The sequence below is a fragment of the Hyperoodon ampullatus genome (assembly GCF_949752795.1).
Source record: "Hyperoodon ampullatus genome assembly, chromosome: 2".
In the NCBI taxonomy this organism is placed as follows: domain Eukaryota; kingdom Metazoa; phylum Chordata; class Mammalia; order Artiodactyla; family Ziphiidae; genus Hyperoodon; species Hyperoodon ampullatus.
In genome coordinates, this window is record NC_136915.1 from 128560052 (window position 1) to 128584642 (window position 24591).

At 38.4% G+C, this 24591-nt stretch overlaps 2 protein-coding genes across 3 annotated transcripts in view; both read right to left on the reverse strand.

Moving 5' to 3' along the window:
- EXO1 (exonuclease 1) overlaps positions 1–8368 on the reverse strand; it is a gene marked incomplete at its 5' end in the record, with an annotated part of 37854 nt that extends 29486 nt beyond the window's left edge. For both annotated transcript variants that reach the window (XM_079698327.1, XM_079698326.1), the window contains 3 exons: positions 350–473; positions 3217–3336; positions 8208–8368. In XM_079698327.1, the coding sequence (XP_079554453.1) occupies positions 350–473; positions 3217–3336; positions 8208–8368 (405 nt within the window). The remainder of the gene's footprint in view (positions 1–349; positions 474–3216; positions 3337–8207) is intronic.
- A 2569-nt stretch (positions 8369–10937) lies between these two features.
- WDR64 (WD repeat domain 64) overlaps positions 10938–24591 on the reverse strand; it is a gene marked incomplete at both ends in the record, with an annotated part of 80840 nt that continues 67186 nt past the window's right edge. The window contains 2 exon segments of the mRNA XM_079722249.1: positions 10938–11001; positions 12281–12368. Of these exon segments, the coding sequence (XP_079578375.1) occupies positions 10938–11001; positions 12281–12368 (152 nt within the window).

Consider the following 24591-nt stretch of genomic DNA (forward strand, 5'->3'; position numbering starts at 1 on the left):
GAGTGAAGGCTACAGTAACTGTCGAAGACTATGAGAGTGGGGTGGGATTGAACCTCCAGGAATTTATTCCTTGCATCTCTGTGGAGCACATTTATCTATGTAAGTACACATCTAAAAAGGGAGAGCTTCACTTATTCCTTAGGATTTCTCCCTTGGAAACTGTTGGACTCCTCTCTTCTACCTACAGATACTGTTCCTTCTTCCTCTGACACCCAGCTTTCCTGAAGGTTAGGCCTAGAATAATTTTCCTCCCTTTACTTCCTTAACAAACAACTCAACAAACAACTTATAACTACCCTAAATGAACCCAGTAATTTGTTACTTTGGCTTAATTTCTTATTTAGCTCACCTTAATTACGTTGTGGGCCATAGCGTGTGTGATATTGATAGAACGGGTGAAACATTCTCTGGCTTCTGAGACCTTCCCCTCACGAAGAAGCTGCTTTCCCTTAAGAAGATTGGCTTGTCTTCTTCTGCAAGATAAAAAAAAAGGTGAGAGAAGGACTCAAAAAATTACAATAAAACTATAATTCAAGAATTTTTCCTAGAATAAAAAAAGTTTGACTCATTTAAAAGTGCACATCTAATTCTTGAGAATATTAACCCGGATCTTTGGGGCTTCTAGACAAAAAGAACAAGGATTTACAGTGCCTGTACACACAAGCTTATCATCAGACTTTCCCATAGCAATGCTTCATGTCAAAAGAAAATGGAGTAATGAAGACACTTAAGAAAATGTAAGTCAAGGCTTTTACACCATTAAAACTAACTTTCCAGTGTAAAGGGTGCAAATTTATCAACATACTAAGAACTTGAAGTATACTGTTTCCCGTGAGTTTCTCTGTGGAATCTATTAATACTAGAGGACAAACTATGGAAAAACCAAAATAACACGAGAGACATTAATATAAGGACTGTTAATAGCCATCAGCTATATGGTAATTTGTAGACGCAAGACTAAATAACTACTGCTCTCTCCCTGTTTAGGGAGAGAGCAGTAGTTATGTGCCCTGACAATGTAGTACCACTATTTTTGAAATGGGGGGAGAGAGTGCACATGCAAAGGAAAGAAAAAGAAACTGTAACAGTTTTCAACAATCATATTGGTAGTGGTAGTATTCGTATTTTATTCTGAATCTATTGTTGAGTATAATGTGGGGTAAAATAAATGAGCTATTATAAGATATTCTAACTTTATTATCCTTGTATCCTTGAAAACGAGGATTCTCAGTATGAAAGAAAGGAGCAACGGACACAATACAGAAAAAGTTAAGTAAAAAAAAAAAAAAACCCTGTAGTCTTGAATTTGAATTGAAGTATCAGTATGAACTCGTGAAGTTTACCTTTTAAGTAAATGTGCATATACACATACACACAAATTTCCTAGTTCACTTTTAAACTGAGCTCCAGAGATGAGGAGACTTTGTAGAAAAGGATTTTAAATGCCCCTCCCACCACTACAGTGGCACAAAGAAAGCTGATCCTACAGAGATAAGTCAGAAAGAGCACTCAGGTCAGAGACAGACAGCTGAAACCTTTTTTAGCCTTTCTTGAAGTTAGCAAGAGGAAATAACTCTGTAATTAGAATTAAGAACAGGATGGGGGACACCCAGGTGGGATATGGCATGGACTAGTCCCTTAGCTACACTGGTTTAGGGTTGGCACCAATCCTTTAAGAACTAACCTGGAACTAACTTTTTATTAAAAGTATTTTTAATAAACTGTGTATTATTCCTACTAGATAGTGGGTGCAGACAGTCTCAGTTAACCCTTTTATAAACTTTATAAAGTTCTGACTTTAAGAATCAGAGCCCACTAAATACAGCTAGATTGAAAAACCTAGACCTGAAGAGCCCTCTCTAATTTGATTCTAGGCCCAGAGATGGCAAAACTAGGCAAGCAGCACTCTCACAAAATGATCACTCAGTGAGGTTTACTTCTATTTGGGGCTAACTCATACTACCTTTAACAACTAAGCCCAGTGCTCTTTCCTGTACAGCACAATGACTCCTGGACCTAAAAACTAACACAGGGTAAAAACAAGAACAGATGAAAAGTGGCAGAATAGGTGCTTCAATAAAATACAGAAATTCTTAAAAAAAATACAAAAATTCTTTCTAAGGTCTGTTATAAAAATACTAGATTATGTTGAGTTAAATATGAATGATAAAATTTCAATTATAACTACTAAAAGACCAGAAATAAAGTACATCACTTTTCAACTAGAAACAAGAGACAACAATAAGGGTGGAAAAAACAATCAACCCAGATTAAGCAAGGTAGGAGCTATAGATTAGTAATTAATGATCAATGTAAAAAGAATAAAACTCTCCAGTTTTAAAAATGACAAAGATTGGGCTTCCCTGGTGGTGCAGTGGTTGAGAGTCCGCCTGCCGATGCAGGGGACACGGGTTCGTGCCCCAGTCCGGGAAGATGCCACGTGCTGCAGAGCGGCTAGGCCCGTGAGCCACGGCTGCTGAGCCTGTGCGTCCGGAGCCTGTGTTCCGCAACGGGAGAGGTCACAACAGTGAGAGGCCCGCGTACCGCAAAAAAAAAAAAAAAATGACAAAGATTGACAGAATGGCTAAAAAAATTACAGTGATGTGTTCTTTATAGAAGACAGACTTAAAACCAATGACACAGTAAAACTGAAAATAAACAGAAAAAGACATTAGGAACATACAAAAGAAAGTTGTTACTGCTATACAAACATCAGACAGGATAGACTTTAGAACAAAAAAGCATGGAGACTAAGAGTCACTACATATTGCTTCAATTTGCCACAAAAATATAACAAATTCCAAACTTGAATGCAACCAATAAAATAGCTTCAAAATAAACAAAGCAAAAAAAATTGGACAGAACTACAAGGTAATTGACAATTCCACTATCATAGTGAAATTTTAATGTACTTTTCTCAGTAATTGATGAATTAAGTAGACACACATAAAAAACAAACAAAAAAACCATTAAAAAACCCAATAAGGATATGGAAGATTTAACATTACAACCAATAAGCTTGATTTACTGGACAGACATAAAACCGTCCACTCAATAACTGAAGAACACACATTCCTTTCTAGCACACATGGAACATTTAAGGAAATCTGTTCATGTACTAGAGATTAAAACAAGCCTCAACAAACTAAAACAAAAAGAAATTCATATTATACAGACCACAATGTCAGATCTTAAAAAGTTAAAGAATTAACTTACTCTCTTCTAGACTTCTCCACTTCCTTTTTAGAAGGTAAAGTACATCCATCAAATACCAGGATAGGCTTGATCCCATGAGATAGTAACATATTTACAAATTTCATACAAAACCCTACATACCTATGAAAATGAAGAAAAGTAATTAAATGCTTTGCATCTTTAGGTAATACTTTTTCTCTTTTTAAAACTAGATGAGACAGGTTATGAAAAGAGGTTTCTGTGTTTTTAAGCAAATGTTTTGACAGGAAATGCAAACTCTAATTTAGACTTGGATCCTAATGGGCTATGGGATATTTGCTTTCCTCATGTGTAGATTAAAAGGCTTTGACATCCCTTTCAGTTCTGACATTGTGTGATTCCATATCTAGCCTTTTTACCCCATTTTCTTTTTTTGTTTGTTTTGAGAAATTTCGAATCTATTGAAAAGTTGAAAGAATAGTAGAAAAAATACCTGATTTCTCCAACAACACTATTATCATATCCAAGAAACTTAACAGCCACAAAATACCATCTAATATACAGTCTACATTAAAATTTGTCTGATCGTCCCAGTATTGTTATAACCAGTGGTGACCTGCTAAATGTTTTAACAAGTTCTAGAGAAAGTGGTACCTAATATGTAGCATTTGTCAATCCCTGACATGAATATTCTACAGTGGTGGATAAACTACCAATGTGGGCTCACTAAATGCTGAATTGGGAGGAGATGGTGTATAGCTAGCTCATAAAAATTGACTCCAGCACAGCACTGCTACAATTTTTTCCCCAGTGCAGGATGCAAACAAGAATCAGGTATTGCATTTTTATTCTGGCAAGACAGTTAACAATAGCTACACGTAGATTCATTCCAGGGTCACATGGATGGCTCAACATAGGCAAATCATCACTGTGATACACCACATCAACAAAAGACAAAAACCATGTGACGATCATCTCAATAGATACAGAAAAAACATTTGACAAAATTCAACATCCATTCATGATAAAAACCCTTATGAAAGTGGGTATAGAGGGAACATATCTCAACATAATAAAAACTATTTATGACAAACCCACAGCCAATATAATACTCAATGGTGAAAGCTCAAAGCCTTCCTGCTAAAATCTGGAACAAGGCAATGATGTCTGCTCTCACCACTTCTCTTCAACATAGTATTAGAAGTCTTTACCACAGCAATCAGACAAGAAAAAGAAATAAAAGGTATTCAGATTGGTAAGGAAGACATGATATCATACATAGAAAACCATAAAGTTTTCACATAAAAACTACTAGAACTGATAAATGAATTCAGCAAGGTAGCGGGATACAAGATTAACATACAGAAATCTGGTGCATTTCTTTACATTAACAATGAAATAGCAGAAAGGGAATGTAAACAAACAATCCCTTTTAAAATACTTAGGAATAAACCTCACCAAGGAGGTGAAAGACTTATATGCTGAGAACTACAAAACATTAATAAAGGAAATTGAAGATGATTCAAAGAAATGGAAAGATGTTCCATGCTCTTGGATTGGAAGAATATTGTTAAAATGGCCATACGACCCAAAGCAATCTACAGATTTAATGCAATACCCATCAAAATACCCAAGACATTTTCACAGAACGAGAACAAATAATCCTAAAATTTATATGGAACCATAGAAGACCCAGAATTGCCAAAGCAATCCTGAGAAAAAAGAACAAAGCAGGAGGCATAACCTGCCCAGACTTCAGACAATACTACAAAGCTATAGTAATCAAAACAGCATGGTATTGGCACAAAAACAGACATACAGATCAATGGAACCAAACAGAGATCCCCAAAATAAACCCACACACCTATGGACAATTAATCTTCAACAAAGGAGGCAAGAATATACAATGGGGAAAAGACAGTCTCTTCAGCAAGTGGTGTTGGGAAAGTTGGACAGCTGCATGTAAATCAATGAAGCTAGAACACAGCCTCACACCATACACAAAAATAAACTCAAAATGGCTTAAAGACAAATATAAGACAAGACACCATAAAACTCCTGGAAGAGAACATAGACAAAACATTCTCTGACATAAATCATACCAGTGTTTTCTTAGGTCAGGCTCCCAAGGCAACAGAAATAAAAGCAAAAATAAATAAATGGGACCTAATCAAACTTACAAGTTTCGCACAGAAAAGGAAACCATAAACAAAACAAAAAGACAACCTAAGGACTGGGAGAAAATATTTGCAAATGATGTGATTGAAAAGGGCTTAATTTCCAAAATATACAAACAGCTCCTACAGTTCAATTACAAAAAAACCCCAAACAACCCAATCAAAAAATGGGCAGAAGACCTACATAGACATTTCTCCAAAGAAGACATACAGATGGCTAATAGGCACATGAAAAGATGCTCATCATCACTAATTATTAGAGAAATGCAAATCAAAACAACGGTGAGACAGTGAGGTACCACCTCACACCATAGAATGGCCATCATTAAAAAGTCTACAAATAATAAATGCTGGGGAAGGTGTGGAGAAAAGGGAATCCTCTTACACTGTTGGTGGGAATATAAATTGGTGCAGCCACTATAGAAAACAGTATGGAGGGAGGTTCCTTAAAAATCTAAAAATAGAGTTGCCATATGATCCAACAATCCCACTCCTGGGCATATACCCAGACAAAACTGTAATTTGAAAAGATACATGCACCCCTATTTTCACAGCAGCACTATTTACAACAGCCAAGACATGGAAACAACCTAAATGTCCATTGACAAATGAATGGATAAAGAAGATGTGGTATACATATGAAAGCAATGAAACGATGCCATTTGCAGCAACATGGATGGACCTAGAGACTATCATACTAAGTGAAGTAAGTCAGAAAGAGAAAAACAAATACCATATATCACTTACATGTGGAATCTAAAATACAACACGAATGAACACATCTATGAAACAAAAACAGACTCACAAATATAGAGCACAGACTTGTTATTACCAAAGGGGAGGAGAGGTTGGGGAGGGAAGGATTGGGAGTTTGGGATTAGTAGATGCAAACTATTATATATAGGATGGATAAACAACAAGGTCCTACTGTATAGCACAGGGAACTATACTCAATATACTGGGATAAACCATAAGGAAAAAGAATTTATATATATGTATAACTGAATTACTTTGCTGTACAGTGGAAATTAAACACAACATTGTAAATCAACTATACATCAATAAAATTTAAAAACAATAGCTACACGTACAACTTCCATCAATTTTAACTCAAAAATATGAATAAAAAGACACAATCTTAAAAGATAATCTTCTAGATCAAATATATTCATCTTAATGGAAAATTCACTACATTGTTCTTTTTTTCCTTTTATTGTAAACCAGTGACAATAGACCTTGATTGGTCTACAGAACAATGATTGGGACCTACTGATTAAGTATCAAGTAAAAATAGAAGAAAGCAAACATAAAATTGTAATAAATTTTAAAGGAAATTTACTTTTTTATTAAAAACTACACAGAGGGACTTCCTTGGTGGTCCACTGGTTGGGATTCTGTGCTTCCACTGCAGGGGGCATGGGTTCAATCCCTGGTCAGGGAACTAAGATCTTGCATGCCATGCAGCATGGCAAAAAAAAAATTACTAGAGAGAATATAAACATCAGACACCTGGTGCCCTCACTTTATATATTTTAGACATTTTTCCAGGTCAGCACATATAGAGCGACATCATTCTTTATTATGGTCATAAAGGTTTATCTTAGGCTTATCCAAATTTTCTGACCTTTTCTGGTTAATATCCCCATCCAAAGGTAAAAAAGAAAAGGAAAGTAAACTATCAAATGTGACTTATTAGTTGCAGTGGTGAAAAAAAATTACACAATACTTTGCTGAAAGTCCTGAAACTTTCTAGTTCAGTAAACATTTACTAAACACCTACAACATGGTCAGTCCTGTGGAGTTCATCTCTGACAACAAAGGATACTCCCTGTACTCTGGACGACTCTTCCAGTTAGTCAAAAATCTCAGAATCCTTAAAAATTACCAAAAAACTAGAGATAAAGTTTTCCCCCAGTGAAGACAATTCAAAGAAACACTGAAGGTAGCACTGAAAAACTTGCAGTCTTCAACCATAATTGCAACTGCTCAAATTTAGTGGTGGAAAAGAAATCACTTTCAAAAAATGATTATAACAGTTGGAGTGGCAGAAGTGCCCAGACTCCTTCAGATCCACACAAACTGTAACAGGCCACTTTTGGTCAAATTAACTTCATAGGCCTGAAAGCCCAAAACATACATTCACCTTTCAATAATGACTTCTCTGTTACTCTCCATCCCCGCCCCCTCCCTCCATCTTCTGTAAACAAAAAGGGTTATTATTGTCCATTGTGCTTAAGTGAATCAGACTAAGATCTGTGAGCCTTTCCTCTAGGAGATAAATTATATATTGCAAAAAAGAAAACACATAATAGTATCCAAATTCCTGTGGGAAATCTCTGTCCAAAAACTATGCTTGCTTGTTTTTCTAGTGTTTCTATTTAAAAAATAAAGAGGACATTCGTCCTGCCTCAAATGAGGTCACAGAGTTATGATTGGATGTCAAAATTGTCACCAGTTTTGGCCCCAAGTGAAGTAAAAGGAGTCAGAACAATGTGTCCCTTAGAAGCAACTACCTTGTTTTGCTAATAGGGCTTAGCAATGTGTTGTCTGTACCCAAGAAAGTAGGAGTCTGAAATCACCATGGATTTTTAGAATATTGTTAAAGAGTTTATCTTAGATAAAGAATAAAGAAGACAGTCTTTGTCCATTAGTGTCCTAATACTCTGGCTTAGTAGAAAGAATGAAAACTAGGACTATAACATAGAAGGAAATGTTCCCTGATTTGGCAATATTCTAAAGCCCATACTCTCACGTCTTGATAAACCTGGCATTGAATAAAAATGATCCCTTTCTGAAAAAAGGCATTATAAGTCTCATTCTTAATTGGCAATGAATTAATATAAGGTCCAAACTTACTTATCGGTAGGTTCACCTTTGGCTAGTTTTTCAGCACAAGCAACAGCTCCTTTGTGAAGCCAGCAGTATGTATCCACAGCTACTACCTGCCCTTTATACTTCCTCATGTGGATAGGTTCAGAAGCTTCTTTGATAAATTGCAGTAATCCTTGTATCCCCATAGTGCCAAGTTAACTACATGATATGAAAAGAGAAAGGCAAAATTTAAAGCAAAATATATTTACCCAAAAGTGTTGGAAAAATAAAGAAAAAGAGCTTGGAAACTGATATAGCAACTATTATCATTCAGATATATGAGAATCATGCTCTTTAATATTTTAAGTGGGCTCCTCCTCCTTGTCAAACAATTTCCATAGTCTAGAATATTTACCCTAATCACTAATACTATCTCTAATGCCACTTCATAGTTCCTTAATGTTTATTCTTTCTAAAGTGCCTTCCCACTTGGAATCATAACATTTGCTCCAAGCCCTTAACACAGTATGAAGCAACCAGAAGGTACTAAAAAGTATGAGTCTGTCTTCTCTCCAAAAAGGCATTGTTAAAATCTATAAAACTGTGTATGCTATGATACCACATTGCCTCTACACAGGCATTATAAGAAATAACATGCAAAACAGTTTGTAGAACATTTTAACTGAAAAATAAAATAATCAAACACAATAATAGAACTAAAGCTGTACTTTTTTAGGACTGAAATTTACTGCCATCAGAACGCTTTATTCCAAGCAATGAACGTTCTGTTTATAAGCAGTGGTGGGTGGCGTCCAGGGGCAACTCCACTGGACTCTCTGAAAGCTATCCCCAAATAATGTGAAACCGTGCCTGCTGTGCAAATAGTTTCAAGAAAAACGTTTTAGCTTCCCACCCTCTTCTGTCTAGGTTGCAGCTCCCAAGCCCTTTCTATATGGAAACCTGTCTGTAACTGCCAGTCCTTTCCCAAGCAACTATTGCCCCTTCCCCCAACTCCCCTGATAAAAAAGTAAAAGCAGCAGACACTGAGCAGCTGCTCAGCATTTCCTAAAATAAATCTCTCCCATAAGGCATTACATTTGGGAGGAAAGGAAGAAAGTACAGGATCAGAAGTCAGACTTACCCTGTTGAAACCCTGTATCAAAGCTGTGATACTCTAGTTCAGCAGTTCTCAAATTTCAATTCTTGGCACATTCTCAACTCCACTCCTAGGGACTATGATTCACTAGTCCTGGAGTGAGGTGGGAATTCTAAATTTTAAATATGGCAGGTAATTTGGACGCAGGAGGTCCTCTAGCCACAGTTTAGGAAAAACAATTAGTCTCCTACCTCTCAGATGTTCCTGAAAAGAGTTTTCTTTCTCTGAGGAAAACTGACATAGTATATACATTTCGTGAAACTTACATTTTTTTCTAAGTTAGGTAAATATTCTTGAATAAATGTTTCCTCTTCAGCACAATGAGAACGATGGGGGGCCTTAGGCACAAAGCATCCTCAGGAGCCCGCCCGCAGCACCAAGTAGTAGTGACAGCACAATGTCACCGCTCCATCCCGTCTCACAGGGATTGGCAGGGCGGCCCACAAGCCCTTTCCAGGAGACACGTTCCTTTGGTCTGCACAACTTTAAGAAAACAATGTACTTGTCAAACATTTGGAAGCTAGGAGGTTGCATGTAAAACTGACCTGATAGCTTCCGCAGGAAAACAAGAGGACCCTCCCTCCGTTCGCCGAACCGCAGCCCTAGCCAGGCCGAGCGCGCTCTCCCGGCCCATACACCGCCGCACTACAAATTCATTTCAGGGGTGCCCCCCAGCCCCGCGCCGCCCTCAGGGCCACTGCAGGGTCCGGGAACGCGTGAGACCCTCCCGTTCAGCCCCAAACACCCCGGATCCCGAGGGCAGGGGCGGGAACCAGCGGGGACCCACCGCGTGCCCTGCACAGCCCGCTCCGCTCGCTTCCCGGGTAGGTCGCCCGCCGTCCGTCCGAAGGCAGCCCGGTGAGGGCTCAGAAGCCTATCCCCACGGCCCCCACTCGCCTGGGCCGGAGCACGCTAGGCGGCTGCGGGGAACTCAAGGGGCAGGGGCGCATGGACACAGCTGTGCACCAGCGGCCCAACCTTTCAATTTGCGCGGGATGGCCCGCGACCCCGCCCAGAGGAAGTGACGTCACGCCCCTTTGCGATGCCGGCTCCGCCTCCCACGGCCTCCCGCTTCCGGCCTGAGCCCGGATCTCGCCGCTTGGATTCGGCACGCTGCAGCTGCAAGCGCTTGGTTCCCGGGCAGCCTTCTGGAGGGGTGAGCGGAGCTGGCTCTGCTGGACAACAGGGCACGGCGCCCGGGATGCGCATTGAGTTCCTCTCGCGGGCTGCTGGGAGTCGAGGATCTCTCCCGACTGCGGCCTCAGGTCCGAGCGCTGAAGCTCTGAGAGGTCCGCAGCGTGTTTGTGTTGAGGTTTCTAAACTTAAAAAGGGTCCCTGTTGGAATTGTCCCTAGTCCTTGTGTTGTGCTGCTAACCCTGGCTCTTGACAGGCAGCTGCACGTGGGCTCCAGGGACACAGAAAGTGCAGTTTGAGATATTTATTCCCTGGACCCTTCCTGTAGACTTTGGGAAGGGGAGGGAGCGCTTACTAAATAATTTAACTGATAAGTGACAGAGAGTCTTTCCTTAATCGGGCTGGCCAGGCTTCTCTGCCCTCTTCTCAAAGCCTCAACCTTGGCATGTAAAGACTTGAACAAACACTAACATGGTCTTTTAACATCAAATCCACATCCGTCGAGTGACCCCAGCCCCATTCGAAGTGCCTGCCTGAGAAAGCTCAAGGCTGCCAAAAGAATTTAGCATTTGTTCCGGTCAACATCCGAAGGTAGGATCTCTATCCCCACGTTTCTAGGAGGGGAGGAGCCTAACTGCCATAAATTCTGGTTAGCAATCCCAGGTGAGTCTCCAGTTCTCCTTCCCGATTCTTTTTTGTTTTTCACTCCCTGCCTCTACTGAGCCACCACTCACTTACACCCCCATTTCCTCTTGTAACTGCCCAGTAACTTATGTACAAATCCAGGGTGAGTTCATTTCATGCTTGACGCTTTTCCCTGTTGCAATATATTATTGACTAAAATCTGTCCTGACTACTTTACGTAGTGTCCAGCTTTGTTTACCTTTGGCCTGGGGAAACTATAACCAGTCATGAAAATGGGTCTATGGTGCACAGACTTTAAAGACGTTTTTGACTTTGGTGGCGGAAGCTTCAAGTCCTCATAATGCTCGAGACCTGGTTACTGTCTTCTTAGAAATATTGTGGTAAAAAGAAATTGGGAAGAACCTTAGGTCAGACCACAGAGTGTACTCTGGGCCCAGAGATGGGCACAAATGATAATTCAGACTCAATTTAAGGAGTTAAAGGGGAAGAAGTGAGCACATTTAAAAAAATGCTCCCTTTTTGAGTGCCTATGCTGTATGTTTCTCTCAGGTTTCTTTTTAAAGTTTTTCATGATCAATCTAACATCTATCATGTCAACATATTACCTTATGAATTGTTGGAAAGGTGCCACTTGGGCAAGTGTGCTTAGTGGGAGCAAGGCTGCCTCCCTAGTTCTGGTCTGAAGAGCTGAGGCTAGGAGAGGAGGTCAGAAAAATTATCTTCCCTTGTGATTCTAACAGCTGAATAGCGGTAGACCCCACTCTGGACCAGCTTGGAGCTGACTGTAGTGGAAGGTGGGGGACAGTTCCAAACTGTAGGTTGAAGAGGAACTTAAGTGTGAGTGGGATGTGTTTGTCAGTAGTCAGTTTGGACTGACTACCTACTATAAGTACTGCTTCAATATGTCTGATCCAAGCAAGAGTATGCCACACATGAGGGTCTTAGGAAGGAGCCCAGATATCAAAAATGTACCCACAGCATCATGAAACTAACATAGGTTACTGCCCTACAGACAACCCTTATCTTTATTACTAATTTGACTCCAAAGTTACCAGACTGGATTCTTGGCTGCAGTGTTTAAAAACTAAAAAAGAGAACACCAGTTAACAATGATTTCATAAACAGAATAATTTTACTCTTTGCGAAGATAAAACCTTTTGAATCCATTCATGCAGTTCCTTACTACACGCCTTTGGTGTGCCTGTCAGTACTAGGTGGTATGGGGAACGCAAAGAACCGGTTGCTGTCTTCAAGCAACGTAGGATCTAATTCTGTAGACAAAACATATATTCATCAAAAAATTAAATCATAACTCATGATGATGTGTTATTAAATTCTGAAATGAGTGGTACACACCATAAATTATCAGCTTAAGATTCAGTCTTACCAGCTCTATGAACTCTTCCCTGACATGTGCCCAAACATCCTGTGATGACCTCTGCCCTGACCCTTCTCATACTATTTTATTTGACTTTGTCCCCCAGATTTACCAAGTAATAATACAGGCCCAGTTACAGATGAATTTCAGATAAACAACAGATACATTTTTAGTATAAGTATGTCTAGTGCAATATTTGAGACATATTCTAAAAAAAAATTCCATGTTTATCTGAAATTCAAATGTACCTGGGCAGCTGTATATGTACCACATCTTTATCCATTCACCCATCAGTAGACACTTATGTTGTTTTCATATTCTGACTCTTGTAAATAATGCAGTAATGAACATAGGGGTGTATATAATTTTCAAAGTAATGTTTTAAGGTTCTTTGAACAAATACCCAGAAGTGGAATTGCTGGGTCATATAGTAGTTCCAATTTTAAGTTTTTGAGGAATCTCCATACTGTTTTCGATAGTAGCCGCACCAATAGTGTACAGGGGTTCCTTCTTCTCCATATCCTCTCCAACATTTATTTCTTGTCTTTTCGATAATAACCATTCTAACAGATGTGAGGTGATATATCATTGTGGTTTTGATTTGCATTTCCATAATAATTAGTGTGGTTGGACATCTTTTCATCAATGGCTTGTTGGCCATTTTATGTCTTCTTTGGGAAAATGTCTATTCAGATCCTCTGCCCATTTTTGTATTGGGTTGTTTGGGTTTGTTTTTTGGTTTTTTTGATGTTGAGTTGCATGAGTTTTTTATATATGTTGGATGTTAACACCTTAACAGCTACATGATTTGCAGATTTCTTCCCATACTGTAGGTTACCTTTTCGTTTTGATGCTTGTTTCTTTCATTGTGCAGACGCTTTTTTGTTTGATGTAGTCCCATTTGTTTATTTTTGCTTTTGTGTCACTTGCCTTTGAATTCAGATCCAAAAAAACCCATGAAGATAGATGTCAATGAGGTTACTGCCTATGTTTTCTTCTGGAAATTTTATGGTTTCAGGTCTTACATTCTAGTCTTTAATCCATTTTGAGTTAATTTATGTATATGGTACAAGGTAGTGGTCTAGTTTCATTCTTTGCATGTGGCTGTCCAGTTTTCCCAGCACCATTTATTGAAGAGACTATCCTTTCTCCATTGTATGTTCTTTGTACCTTTGTTGTAAATTAATTGTCCATATATGTATGGGTTTATTTCTGAGCTCTCAGTTTTGTTCCATCGAGCTGTTTGTTTGTTTTTGTGCCAGTACCAATCTGTTTTGATATCTATAGCTTTGTAGTATAGTTTGAAATCAGGAAGTGTGATACCTCTAGCTTTGTTCTTCTATCTCAAGATTATTTTGCCTGATGGGAATCTATTGTGGTTCCATACAAATCTTAGAATTATTTGCTCTAGTTCTGTGAAGTACGCCATTGGAATTTTGGTAGTTTGCATTGAGTCTATGCTGCTTTGGGACAGGGACATTTTAACAATATTCTTTCATCCATGAACATGGAATATCTTTCCATTTATTTGTGTTTTCTTTCATTTCTTTCATTAGTGCCTTATGGTTTCCAGTGTGTAGGTCTTTCACTTCCCTGGTTAAATTTATTCCTAGGTATTTTATTGTTTTTGATGTAATTATAAATGGGATTATTATTTTTTGTTTCTCTTTTTGATAGTATGTTATCAGTGTATAGAAATGTTACAGATCTGTATGTTGATTTTATAAACTGAAACTTAACTGAATTTATTTATTCTAACAGTTTTTTGGTGGAGTATTTAGGATTTTCTATATGTAGTATCATGTCATCTGCAAAAAGGAGAGTTTTGCTTCTTCATTTATGATTTGGATGCCTTTTCTTTTTCTTGTCTAATTGTGATGAGGACTTCCAATACTATGTTGAATAAAAGTGGCAAGAGTGGGCATCCTTGTCTTGTTCCTCATCTTAGAGGAAACGCTTTCAGCTTGTTACAGCTGAGTGTGATGTTAGCTGTGGGTTTGTCACTTATGGCCTTTATTATGTTGAGGTACATTCCCTCTATACCCCCTTTGTTGAGAGTTTTTATCATAAGTGGATGTTGAGTTTTATCAAATTTTTTTGCATCTATTGAAATGATCATGTGGTTTTTATCCTTGATTTTGTTAATGTGGTAATCATTGATAGGTATGTACTTATTGCCATTTCATTGTTTTCTGGTTGTTTTTGTAGTTTCTCCCTGTTCCTTTCTACTCTTTCTGTCTTTTCTTGTTTTGTGATGGTTTTCTTTGGTGTTATGTTTAGATATGTTTAGTTTTCTTTCTCATTTTCTTTTGTATAATTACTATAAGTCTTTTTTGTTACTGTGAGTTTCACCTATAACATCTTATGTAAGTAGTAGCCTGTTTTAAGTTGGTAGCAACTTAAATTTGAAGATATTCCAAAGCTTTATCTTTTGCCACCCTCCCCTGCATGTTTTGTGTTTTCAGTGACACATTTTACATCTTTTTATTTTATGCATTCCTGAACTATTTATTGTAATTTAGTTAATTTTCCTACTCTTGTCTTTTAACACTCATACTTGCTTTACAAGTGATTGATCCACTATTTTTATTAATACCTGCCTCTTCCAGTGAGATTTTTACTTCCACATGTTTTCTTATTATTATTTAGTGCCATTTCTTTTCAGCTTAAGGAAGTTCCTTTATCATTTCTTGTAGGGCCAGTTAAGTGAGGATGAACTCCTTTAGCTTTCACTTATCTGGGAAACTCCTGGTCTCTCTTTCAATTCTGAATGATAACTTGCTGGGTAGGGAATTCTTGGTTGGAAGTTTTTTCCCCTTCAGCAGTTTGACTTCATCTTGCTTCTCCCTTCCAGCCTGTAAAGTTTCTACTGAAAATCTGCTGATAGCCCTATGGGGTTTCCCTTTTATGCAACAAGTTGTTTTTCTCTTACTGCTTTTAGGATTCTCTCTTTGTCTTTAACTTTTACCATTTTAATTATAATGTGTCTTGGTGTAGTCTTTTTGGGTTTATATTTCCTGTACTTGGATGTCTGTTTTCTTCCCCAAATTAGGGAAGTTTTCAGTTACTATTTCTTCAATTAATTTTTCTGGCCCTTTCTCTTTCTCTTCTTCTAGAACCCTATAATGTAAATGTCATTCTGCTTGATGTTATCCCAAAGGTCCCTTAAAATGTCCTCATTTTTAAAAAGTTCTTTTTACATTTTGCTGTTCTGTCTGGGTGAGTTCCATTGCTTTGTCTTTCAGTTCTCTGATTCATTCTTCTACTTCATCCAGTCTGCTGTTGAACCCCTCTAGTGTATTTTTCAGTTCATTTATAATTTCTGTTTGGTTCTTTCTTATATTTTCTGTCTCTTTGTTGAAGTTCTCATTGTGTTCATTCATTCTTCTCCTGAGTTCAGTAAGCATCTTCATGACCATTACTTTTAACTCTTTATTAAGTAAATTGTTTATCTCCACTTCTTTTAGTTCTTTTTCTGAGATTTTGTCTCGTTCTTTCTATTGGAACATATTCCTCTGTCTCATTTTGTCTAATTTGCTGTGTTTGTTTCAATGCATTAGGTCAAATATCCATCTCTTCCAGTCTTCAAGTAGTGGATTTATTTAGGAGATGTCCTGTTGTGGCAGGGCCATAGCTGCTGCTGTGTGCACTGGTGGCTGGGGCGGCCCTTGGCCAGGATGCAGGGTGCCTGGCTGTGGCTGTTGGGCAGCTCTGTTTTTTTAAATATTCTATCTTGCTGAAAGATCACATACCCTGATATTTAATTTGGAAAATATTGCCTCCATTGTTATGAAGCAGTGTATTCTAAGATGTGGAATTGGGGAGGTGATTTAGGGCCTTAGAACTCAGTGATGTGATCACTTGCAGCCTCTCTGGGATGCCCTCCTAACTTTACCTTGTTTCAGGCAAGGTTGCTACAGCCACAGCTGAGCAGCATCTCCTCAACGCCCATACTTATGCACATGTCAGCACTTTACAAGAAGAGATGTGGGAATGGAGGTTCTTTTCAGTCAGCAAGGGAGGGCTTTTTTTCAGAGCCCAACTTCCCTCCAAGCCAGGGAGACACAGAACTGGGGATGACCTCAAGTTCTGGGCAGGTCAGCATCCTTTTGTCCTAGAGTTGTGAGGACTGTGTTTTCATTTTTTTCTCTGTTGAACTCAATATGAATGTTTGAAATGGGGTTCTTAAACTATAAGAGATAGTTATGGAAAAGTGAGCAGAGGTGGTGATGGTTATATAGACATAGAACAGAATGCTTTTTTTGTCTGAGTGATTATTAACAGCTCTAGTTTTCTGACTGAGGAACTTATTTTTTAGCTCAATTAGATTAATTTATTTACACTTAATTGTTTTTACATTTTTAGATTATTTTAACTGAATGGCTTTTTCATTGTATTTTTACAGTTTTATTATGTCAAGTGATTCTTATAATGTTAATATGAAATTTGCTTTTTAAATAAATTTACATTAAATATGAGTCAATGTAAAGAAAACCTAAGTAAATAATAGGACAGGTGTTTCTTATTTATGGCAAATATGGGAGTTTCCAAAACAGTCATTTCTCTCTTCTTCAAAATTACCCTTTGGCTATTGTCCCATTTCTCAGCTCCCATTGTAAAATTTCTTGAAAGAATTGTGTGTACTTGCTATATCATATTTTTCCATTCATTTCTGTATATTTTTCTTTTTTAATTTTTTTGTATAACATATGTACAGAAAGGTTCGCAAATGCTAAGCAAATTACCACAAAATGAACATACGTATTACCTCCACTCAACCCTCCCAAAAGACCCTTTGTATCCCCTTTCCAATAACAAATATCTCTGTTCTCCTTAAAGGCAACTGTAATCTTTCTTCTAACTGTATGAACTAATTTTGCCTTTTTTTTTTTTTTTTTTTTTTTTTTTTTTGCTTTACGCGGGCCTCTCACTGTTGTGGCCTCTCCCGCTGTGGAGCACAGGCTCCGGACGTGCAGGCTCAGCGGCCATGGCTCATGGGCCCAGCCACTCCGCAGCATGTGGGAGCCTCCCGGACCAGGGCACGAACCTGTGTCCCCTGCATCGGCAGGCGGACTCCCAACCACTGCGCCACCAGGGAGGCCCTGCCTTTTTTGTAAAGTTTATGTAAGTGAAATCATGCAGTTTTTCTTCTTTAGCTTTGGCCTTTTTTTGCCTAATACTGTGTTTGAGATTCATCCATATTATTGAAAGAACCTATAGTCTTTTTTCTTTTCTGTTTCTATGTGCAATTCCATTATATAAATGTAATTTATCCATTCTACTACTAACAGATATCTGAGTTGTCTCCAGGTTTGGGCTATTATTAGTAATGCTTCTATGGACATTCTTGTGGCTTCAATTTCTGCTGTTCTTGCTGCTGCTTATTTTACTCAGCCACACTAGTTTCCTTGTCATTCCTTGAACATGCCAGATACACACCCACCTGTAGGCCTTTGCATGTGCTGTTCCTTCTTCCTAGAATGTTCTTCCACTAGATATCCACGTGACCTGCTCCACTTCTCTCAGGCCTTTGCTGAAAAGGTTCCCTCTCAGTGAGGCATTCTCTAACCATTATATTGTAATTCCTCTGCCTACCCTGGGTCACCCAATTTTCCTTTCTCTGACTTTTTTTTTCTCCATGTTACCTTCCATAATTTGGAATATTACGTATTTTAGTAATCTGTTTGTTCACTGACCCTCTCCCTTCCCACTATAATGAGAGCTCTACAAGGGCAGCGAGTTTTGTCTGTGTAAGCAGCTCTTTGCAGGAAATCACCCTCAGCAGGAGACCTCTTTTTTCTTGCCACTTTAGCAAAGCTATATTGTAACTAATCTTAAGCCAGGCACCCCCATGCTCTACTCATGTCCAGCCTAAGCACACCTTTCAGATCTTTTGATCACACAATATGTTGCTTAACCTGTTGGTTTTTTCCATAGATCAAAGAAGTAAAAATGAAGAATAAATAACAGATGACCAGATCACTCCCCTACCTTCCCCTTCAGTAATCTTGCGAACAAACTGTGTGTATGAGGTAGCATTTATAGAAAGATCACAAGTCAACAAGCTTCCACACAGTAGGAAATGGCTACAAGTATGACTCCCTATGTCTGTCTATTAACTGAGATTACTTCCCTTTTTCCCTTTAAAAACTTTCATGGCCAAGCAGAATCTTCAGAGTTGGTTTTGGGGGACATGAGTCTGCCTCCTCCCCATACTGCCAGCTTTTCTGATTAAAAACAACTTTCCATTCTACCAACACTTGCCTCTTGGACATTGATTTTCGAACAGCAAGCAGCCAAACCTGAGTTTGGTAACATCTGTATTGTATAACACTACCTGGCACAGAGTAGATTCTCAGTAAATTCTGGTTGAATGAATGAATATTGAAATTATCTACCAGGGACTTCCCTGGTGGCACAGTGGTTAGGACTCCCCACTCCCAGTGCAGGGGGCCCAGGTTCGATTGCTGGTTAGGGAACTAGATCCAACATGCATGCCACAACTAAGAGTTCACATGCCACAACTAAGGAGCCCATGTACCACATCTCAGGAGCCTGTGAGCCACAACTAGTGAGCCCGCCCAGCACAACCAAATAAATAAATAAATAAATATTTTTTAAAAAGAAATTATCTACTAGCCTGTATCTGAAAGTAGTCACTGATATTTTTAGAACTTTGAGTAATAAAGCTATTTGCAGTTACTTGACTGTCAAAGAATCAAAAGGTTGTCAACATGAGTTTTATTTGAATAATCTAGGACATCAGATGCAAAAAGAATAGATGTAGGTTTTTATTCCCTACTATGAAGGAAAAACGATTTTTAAACAGCCTTTTTTTTCCTTTGCAAAAACCTATGTAGTGCATTTACACAAAATGACACCTCTAAAAAATAATATAGTTGGTCCCAAAATACACATTTTAAAGAAACTGGCATAGGTATTTGGCAGAGCTCTCTTTTAAGGGATTGAAATATTAAAATAAACAGGAAATCTCTATCTTAATCTGTATAAATTATAAGTTTTACTCTAAGAGTCCTGAATTATAACACTTAGCAAACACTGAGTATGTTTCAGGTTTGTTGTATATTTTACCTGCTTGACTTGTTTAACACTCATAACAATACTATGAGGTTGGTAAATTTATTATCCCCATTTTACAGATGAGACAAGTGAACTACAAAGTGATCTGAACTCAAGGTAGTTTATAGACTATGTGCTTTTAATCATTACCTTTCAATGGCTACTATATGTACTTATCCATAGAGAAATAGATATCAGGTTAACATTTTCAAAGTTATCAATTTACTGATCCCCTTCAGAATTATTTTAGTTTCATTTTTGAGATGATTTGCGAAGAAGAAAGGAAAGGAACTTTTATTTAGAATGTACTGTGTTTTGGGACTCCCCTGGTGTCACAGTGGTTAAGAATCTGCCTCCCAATGCAGGGGACATAGGTTCGAGCCCTAGTCCAGGAAGATCCTAAGCCCGTGCACCAAAACTACTGAACCCGTGATCCACAACTACTGAAGCCCACATGTCTAGAGCCCATGCTCCGCAACATGAGAAGCCATTGCAATGAGAAGCCCTCGCACCGCAACAAAGAGTAGCCCCTGCTCACCACAATTAGAGAAAGCCTGTGCGCAGCAATGAAGACCCAATGCAGCCATAAATAAATAAATTAAATAATTTTTTTAAAAGTTCTGTGTTTTGCATGTTGTACCTTATTTAATCCTCAGAATAGCTCTGAAAGGTAACTATTATTGTCCCATTTACAAAAGAGAAAACTGAAGCACAGAGAAGTAAATAAGCTTATCATAAATACTATATGATGTGATCAAATGTGATTCAAATCTAGGTCTGCCTCACTCCAAAAGTGTATATTCTTCACAATGACACATAGCTACATGAACTGGCATTACCCAGTGAACAGTGGAAATGAAGGAGAGGAGGTGCAGTACAGTTTCAGCTGGGAGCAGGCTATAATGGGGCTGTGGAATCAGGAAGACTGTAGACACAATTGCAACTGGAAATTTCTGGATCCACAGATCTTTTTTTCTGACCTTGGCCCTCAGAGCTATTATACATTCCCAGGTGAGTGCTAAGTAGTTGCATGGGACAGGGCCTCTGATCACAACCAGGCTAACTCTTCCTTCTTATATGAGATCTTTAATAAATCATACATCTTGGGACCCAGTGGCTGAGACTGAGGAAGCTCTTCCTACTATTGGAGCAGCAATCAAATCTCTTAATGATTCTCAGTGTTACCATAACTTTTTCATGGCCCAGGATTATTCACTTGTCTCAACACTTCAACTTTTTGGTTTGGGGAAAAAAAATACAAAAAGCAAAAATGTCAGAGAAAGCCGTCCACTTCCCTGGTGAGCTTGGGATCAGTCATACCATAGGCATAAAATGGTTATTGCTTTTTTGACTTTAGTGGGAAGATGTGACTTGTAACAGGATATCAAAATAATAGTTCCAAGATAAGCTGATGGAGGATGTTTATTCACCAGATACCTAGAAGGGATCCTTCTATTGAAAAACTCAGTAAAATGTAACCTGGAGCAGTGAAACAGACATCAATACATCAAAGAAATGAGAAAAACAGTAACATATTGCTTAATGAGGTGACATTCAAGATGGAAAGGCTCAGCTTGAACAAAGGAGTCACACTGATTATAAGGCAAAGAGTGGTCCTTGTGTGGTGAGAGTCAAATTCTACATGAAGCAGCTGCTCTCAGAATGAAAGAGTAATGAATTTTTGTCTACTTATTGAGCACTTAGCCAGCTGTTCTATTTTCAGAACCAAAAGAGAAATAAATGCTTTAATTTCAGCATTTAAAATCTAAATGTTTTTACCAGACATCTGTGGCCAATTTTTCCATTGTCCTTTTATGTGTCTGTGTGTGTGTGTGTGTATATATATAAATGTGTGTGTGTGTGTGTGTGTGTAGATGTCTTCTGTTATTCCTTATATACTACCTTACTTGGTAAAGAGTTTAAACTCTGGACATATATTACTTGGATTAAAATCTAGACTACACAGTATTAGCCGTTCGTTAGCTGACTTTGGAAAAATGTCTTAGTTTCTTTATTTTTCAATTTTCAGCACTGAAAATTGGGACAAATAATACATCTAACCAAACTGCTTAATGGAATTGTGAAGATTAAATGAGGTAATGTAAAGCAAATACAGTGTCTTAATATTGGTTAAGTGAAAAAAAAGCCCACAATACTTAATTGTATAGAGTGATCTATAGTTTGCCAAGAGGTTTCACACGTTTCTTATTTGGTCTGTTTTTTTTTTTTTTTTTTTTTTTGGATGCACCATGCAGCTTTTGGGATCTTAGTTCCCTGACCAGGGATTGAATCCTTGCTCCCTGCAGTGGAAGCATGGAGTCCTAACCACTGTACAGCCAGGGAGTTTCCCTCATTAGGTCTTCAGTTACCTGGTGTGGGACTTCCCTGGTGGTCCAGCGGTTAAAACTCTGCGCTTCCACTGCAGGGGATACAGGTTCAATCCCTGGTCAGGGAACTAAGATCCCATGTGCCACGTGGCACAGCCAAAAAAAATAAAAACAAGTGAATAAATAATTATTCAGAAATAACTGAATTGGTTAAATAAAAATTGTGCCTATGCATATTATTACCCGTTTCTGGAAACTTACTGGGACTTAGAATATTTGGTTACCTAAGGGAAGGAAATTGAAATTTACTGAGCAGAAGTCTTTTGGTTGTAAATGACAGAAACTCAACTCACATTAGCTCTTATAATGAAGTTATCCCCTCTGTTAGTGGGTTGAATTTGGTCTCCCCCCAACCCCCCCCAAAATGATATGTTGAAGCTCTAACTCCCAGTACTTCAGAATGTGACCTTATTTGGAGATAAGATTATTATAGAAGTAATTACTTTAAAATGAGATCATTAGGGTATGCCCTAATCTAATGTGACTATTGTCCTTATGAAAAGGGGAATTTGGACACATGAACAGAGGGAAAACAATGTGAAGAGACACAGGGAGGAAATGGCCATCTACAAGGCAAGCAGAGAGATCTGGAACAGGTTCTTCTCTCATAGTCCTCAGAAGGAACCAATGTGCTGACACCTTGATTTTGGATTTCTGTCCTCCAGAACTGTGAAACAATTTTTTTATTGTTTAAGCCACTTGATTTGTGGTACTTTGTTACAGCAGCCTTACCAAAATAAGCACCTTCTTGTACCTGAATAGTTCAGCAGTAGCTTAAGGATTTAGATATGGGTGGATCGAAGGAATATTATGGTATCATTAAGATTTTATATAATTCTTCATCTCTTTTTCCTCTGTACTGATTTTACTATATTTCATCAATTCTACAGTGCACATTTTTCCTCTCATTTTCACATCTCTGAAGTCAGCATGCAACTTACATTTTCTTCTTACATTTCTTCATTCTTAGTGGAACATAAAAAAATGGTCTGTCATAATTAATAGCATTTTAGGAAATCTTAGAGTGTTTATGGGCAGGCTGTGCATGTGGGCAGTCTTGGCAGCTCAGAGCTTGATATCTTAAGTCACTTAGCAACCCCCATGGAACAAGGGAGCCTTTTCCCAATTGTCTCAGCAAATGACCCAGAACAAATGTTCATTGGCTCTAATTGATCTGACTTTGGTTATACTCAAGCTTAAAAATCAGAATTGGGGAGGAAGGTGCAGGTAGACTCAGCACCATTGAAATCTCATGACCGAAGAGTAGTAAAGTTGTGATTTCCCAAAGGTGTTTGTTCACAACCTTGGGAGTCCCCCAGGTGAAATTCAAAACTGACCCCCGTACATGGAGGGCAAGAAAAGACCAAAGAGGCAGACCACTCCAGGTTGGTAGGAGGCAGGTTTAATAAACAAGAGGATTTACATAACAGGCTTGTCTTGGGTGGCCTCCACTCCTGCCTGCCAGAATATTAGTCTACTGAGAGGCCTTAACAGGGTTCAGTAACGTATGCAGTACAGATGGTCTCAGCAGCACATGACTGTCTCCAGGCTGTGTCCTTGAAACAGCAGTTAGTATGACAGTAGTAGGCTGAACATACATTCCAGGGACGGGTGGGGGTAAGGAGCCTTAGATTGCCAGGGTCCAGCTCTCAGGTCAACCAGCAGTCATATTCTCTTGATGACCTCCTCCAATAAAAAATAAGTGTTGTTACCAAGAGGGGGGCTGAATGCTCTAGAAGGCCTGCATTACCACAAAGTACCTGCCTGTGCCAAGCACTGTCACATTACATGTCCTTAATCACCCTACCCATTTCACTAATCAGGAAACGGAGGCCCAGAGAATGATAGACCTACTGGCAGTGCTGAATGTTACCAAATAGTTATAAAGTGCTTCAGTGTATACGACATTCTAAGGGTTACAAATACAGGGATGAATACTGTCCTTGAGCCTAAGATACTTAAGAGACCAGCTTGCCCTGAAATAAAAGTGAACCACAGCAGAAATAGGAACATTGTACTGTGAAATAATTAAATTTGCCTTGGCAGAAAGGAGGGATCCAATATGGGATAGAAGCTGAGAAAGGTTCTTTGCACACTCTTTTAAAAAACCTTTCTTAAACTTGTGACAAATCACATCAGAGCACCAGGAAGCAAAGATATTAAATATTGCAAAGAACCTGGTACATGGGAAGTATGAAATATTTATGGAATGAGTGATTGAAAGAGTGATGTGGGTATCACTTGAAAAAGCTAAATGTCATTAGGACTTGGTGGTGTTTTACAGGCTCTGAGTCTTTAGCTCCATGTGCATTTTCAGAGTCGGTCATTGTATCCAGGAGTTCCATCTTGCTCATTTCCATCTGATTTCAAGGGGACTTACAGCTCTGAAGTTTGCACTGTCTTTTCTGCTGAATTTTGAATAACTTCCTTCTGTTCTTTTTGGCTGTTTCATTATGAATCATCTCCTCATATTAATAGAAACTTGTTTTCCAAAATCTGTTGCATTTAGTTTTCAAAAAAATTTTACCAGGTCATAATTATAGTTCACTACTGCTCTGCTTGATTAGTTTTCAGAAATAAAATAGGTAATGACTTTAGAAAACATATAGACTTTTGTAAAAGTTTGGGTCTCAGTTTGTAATAAGATGA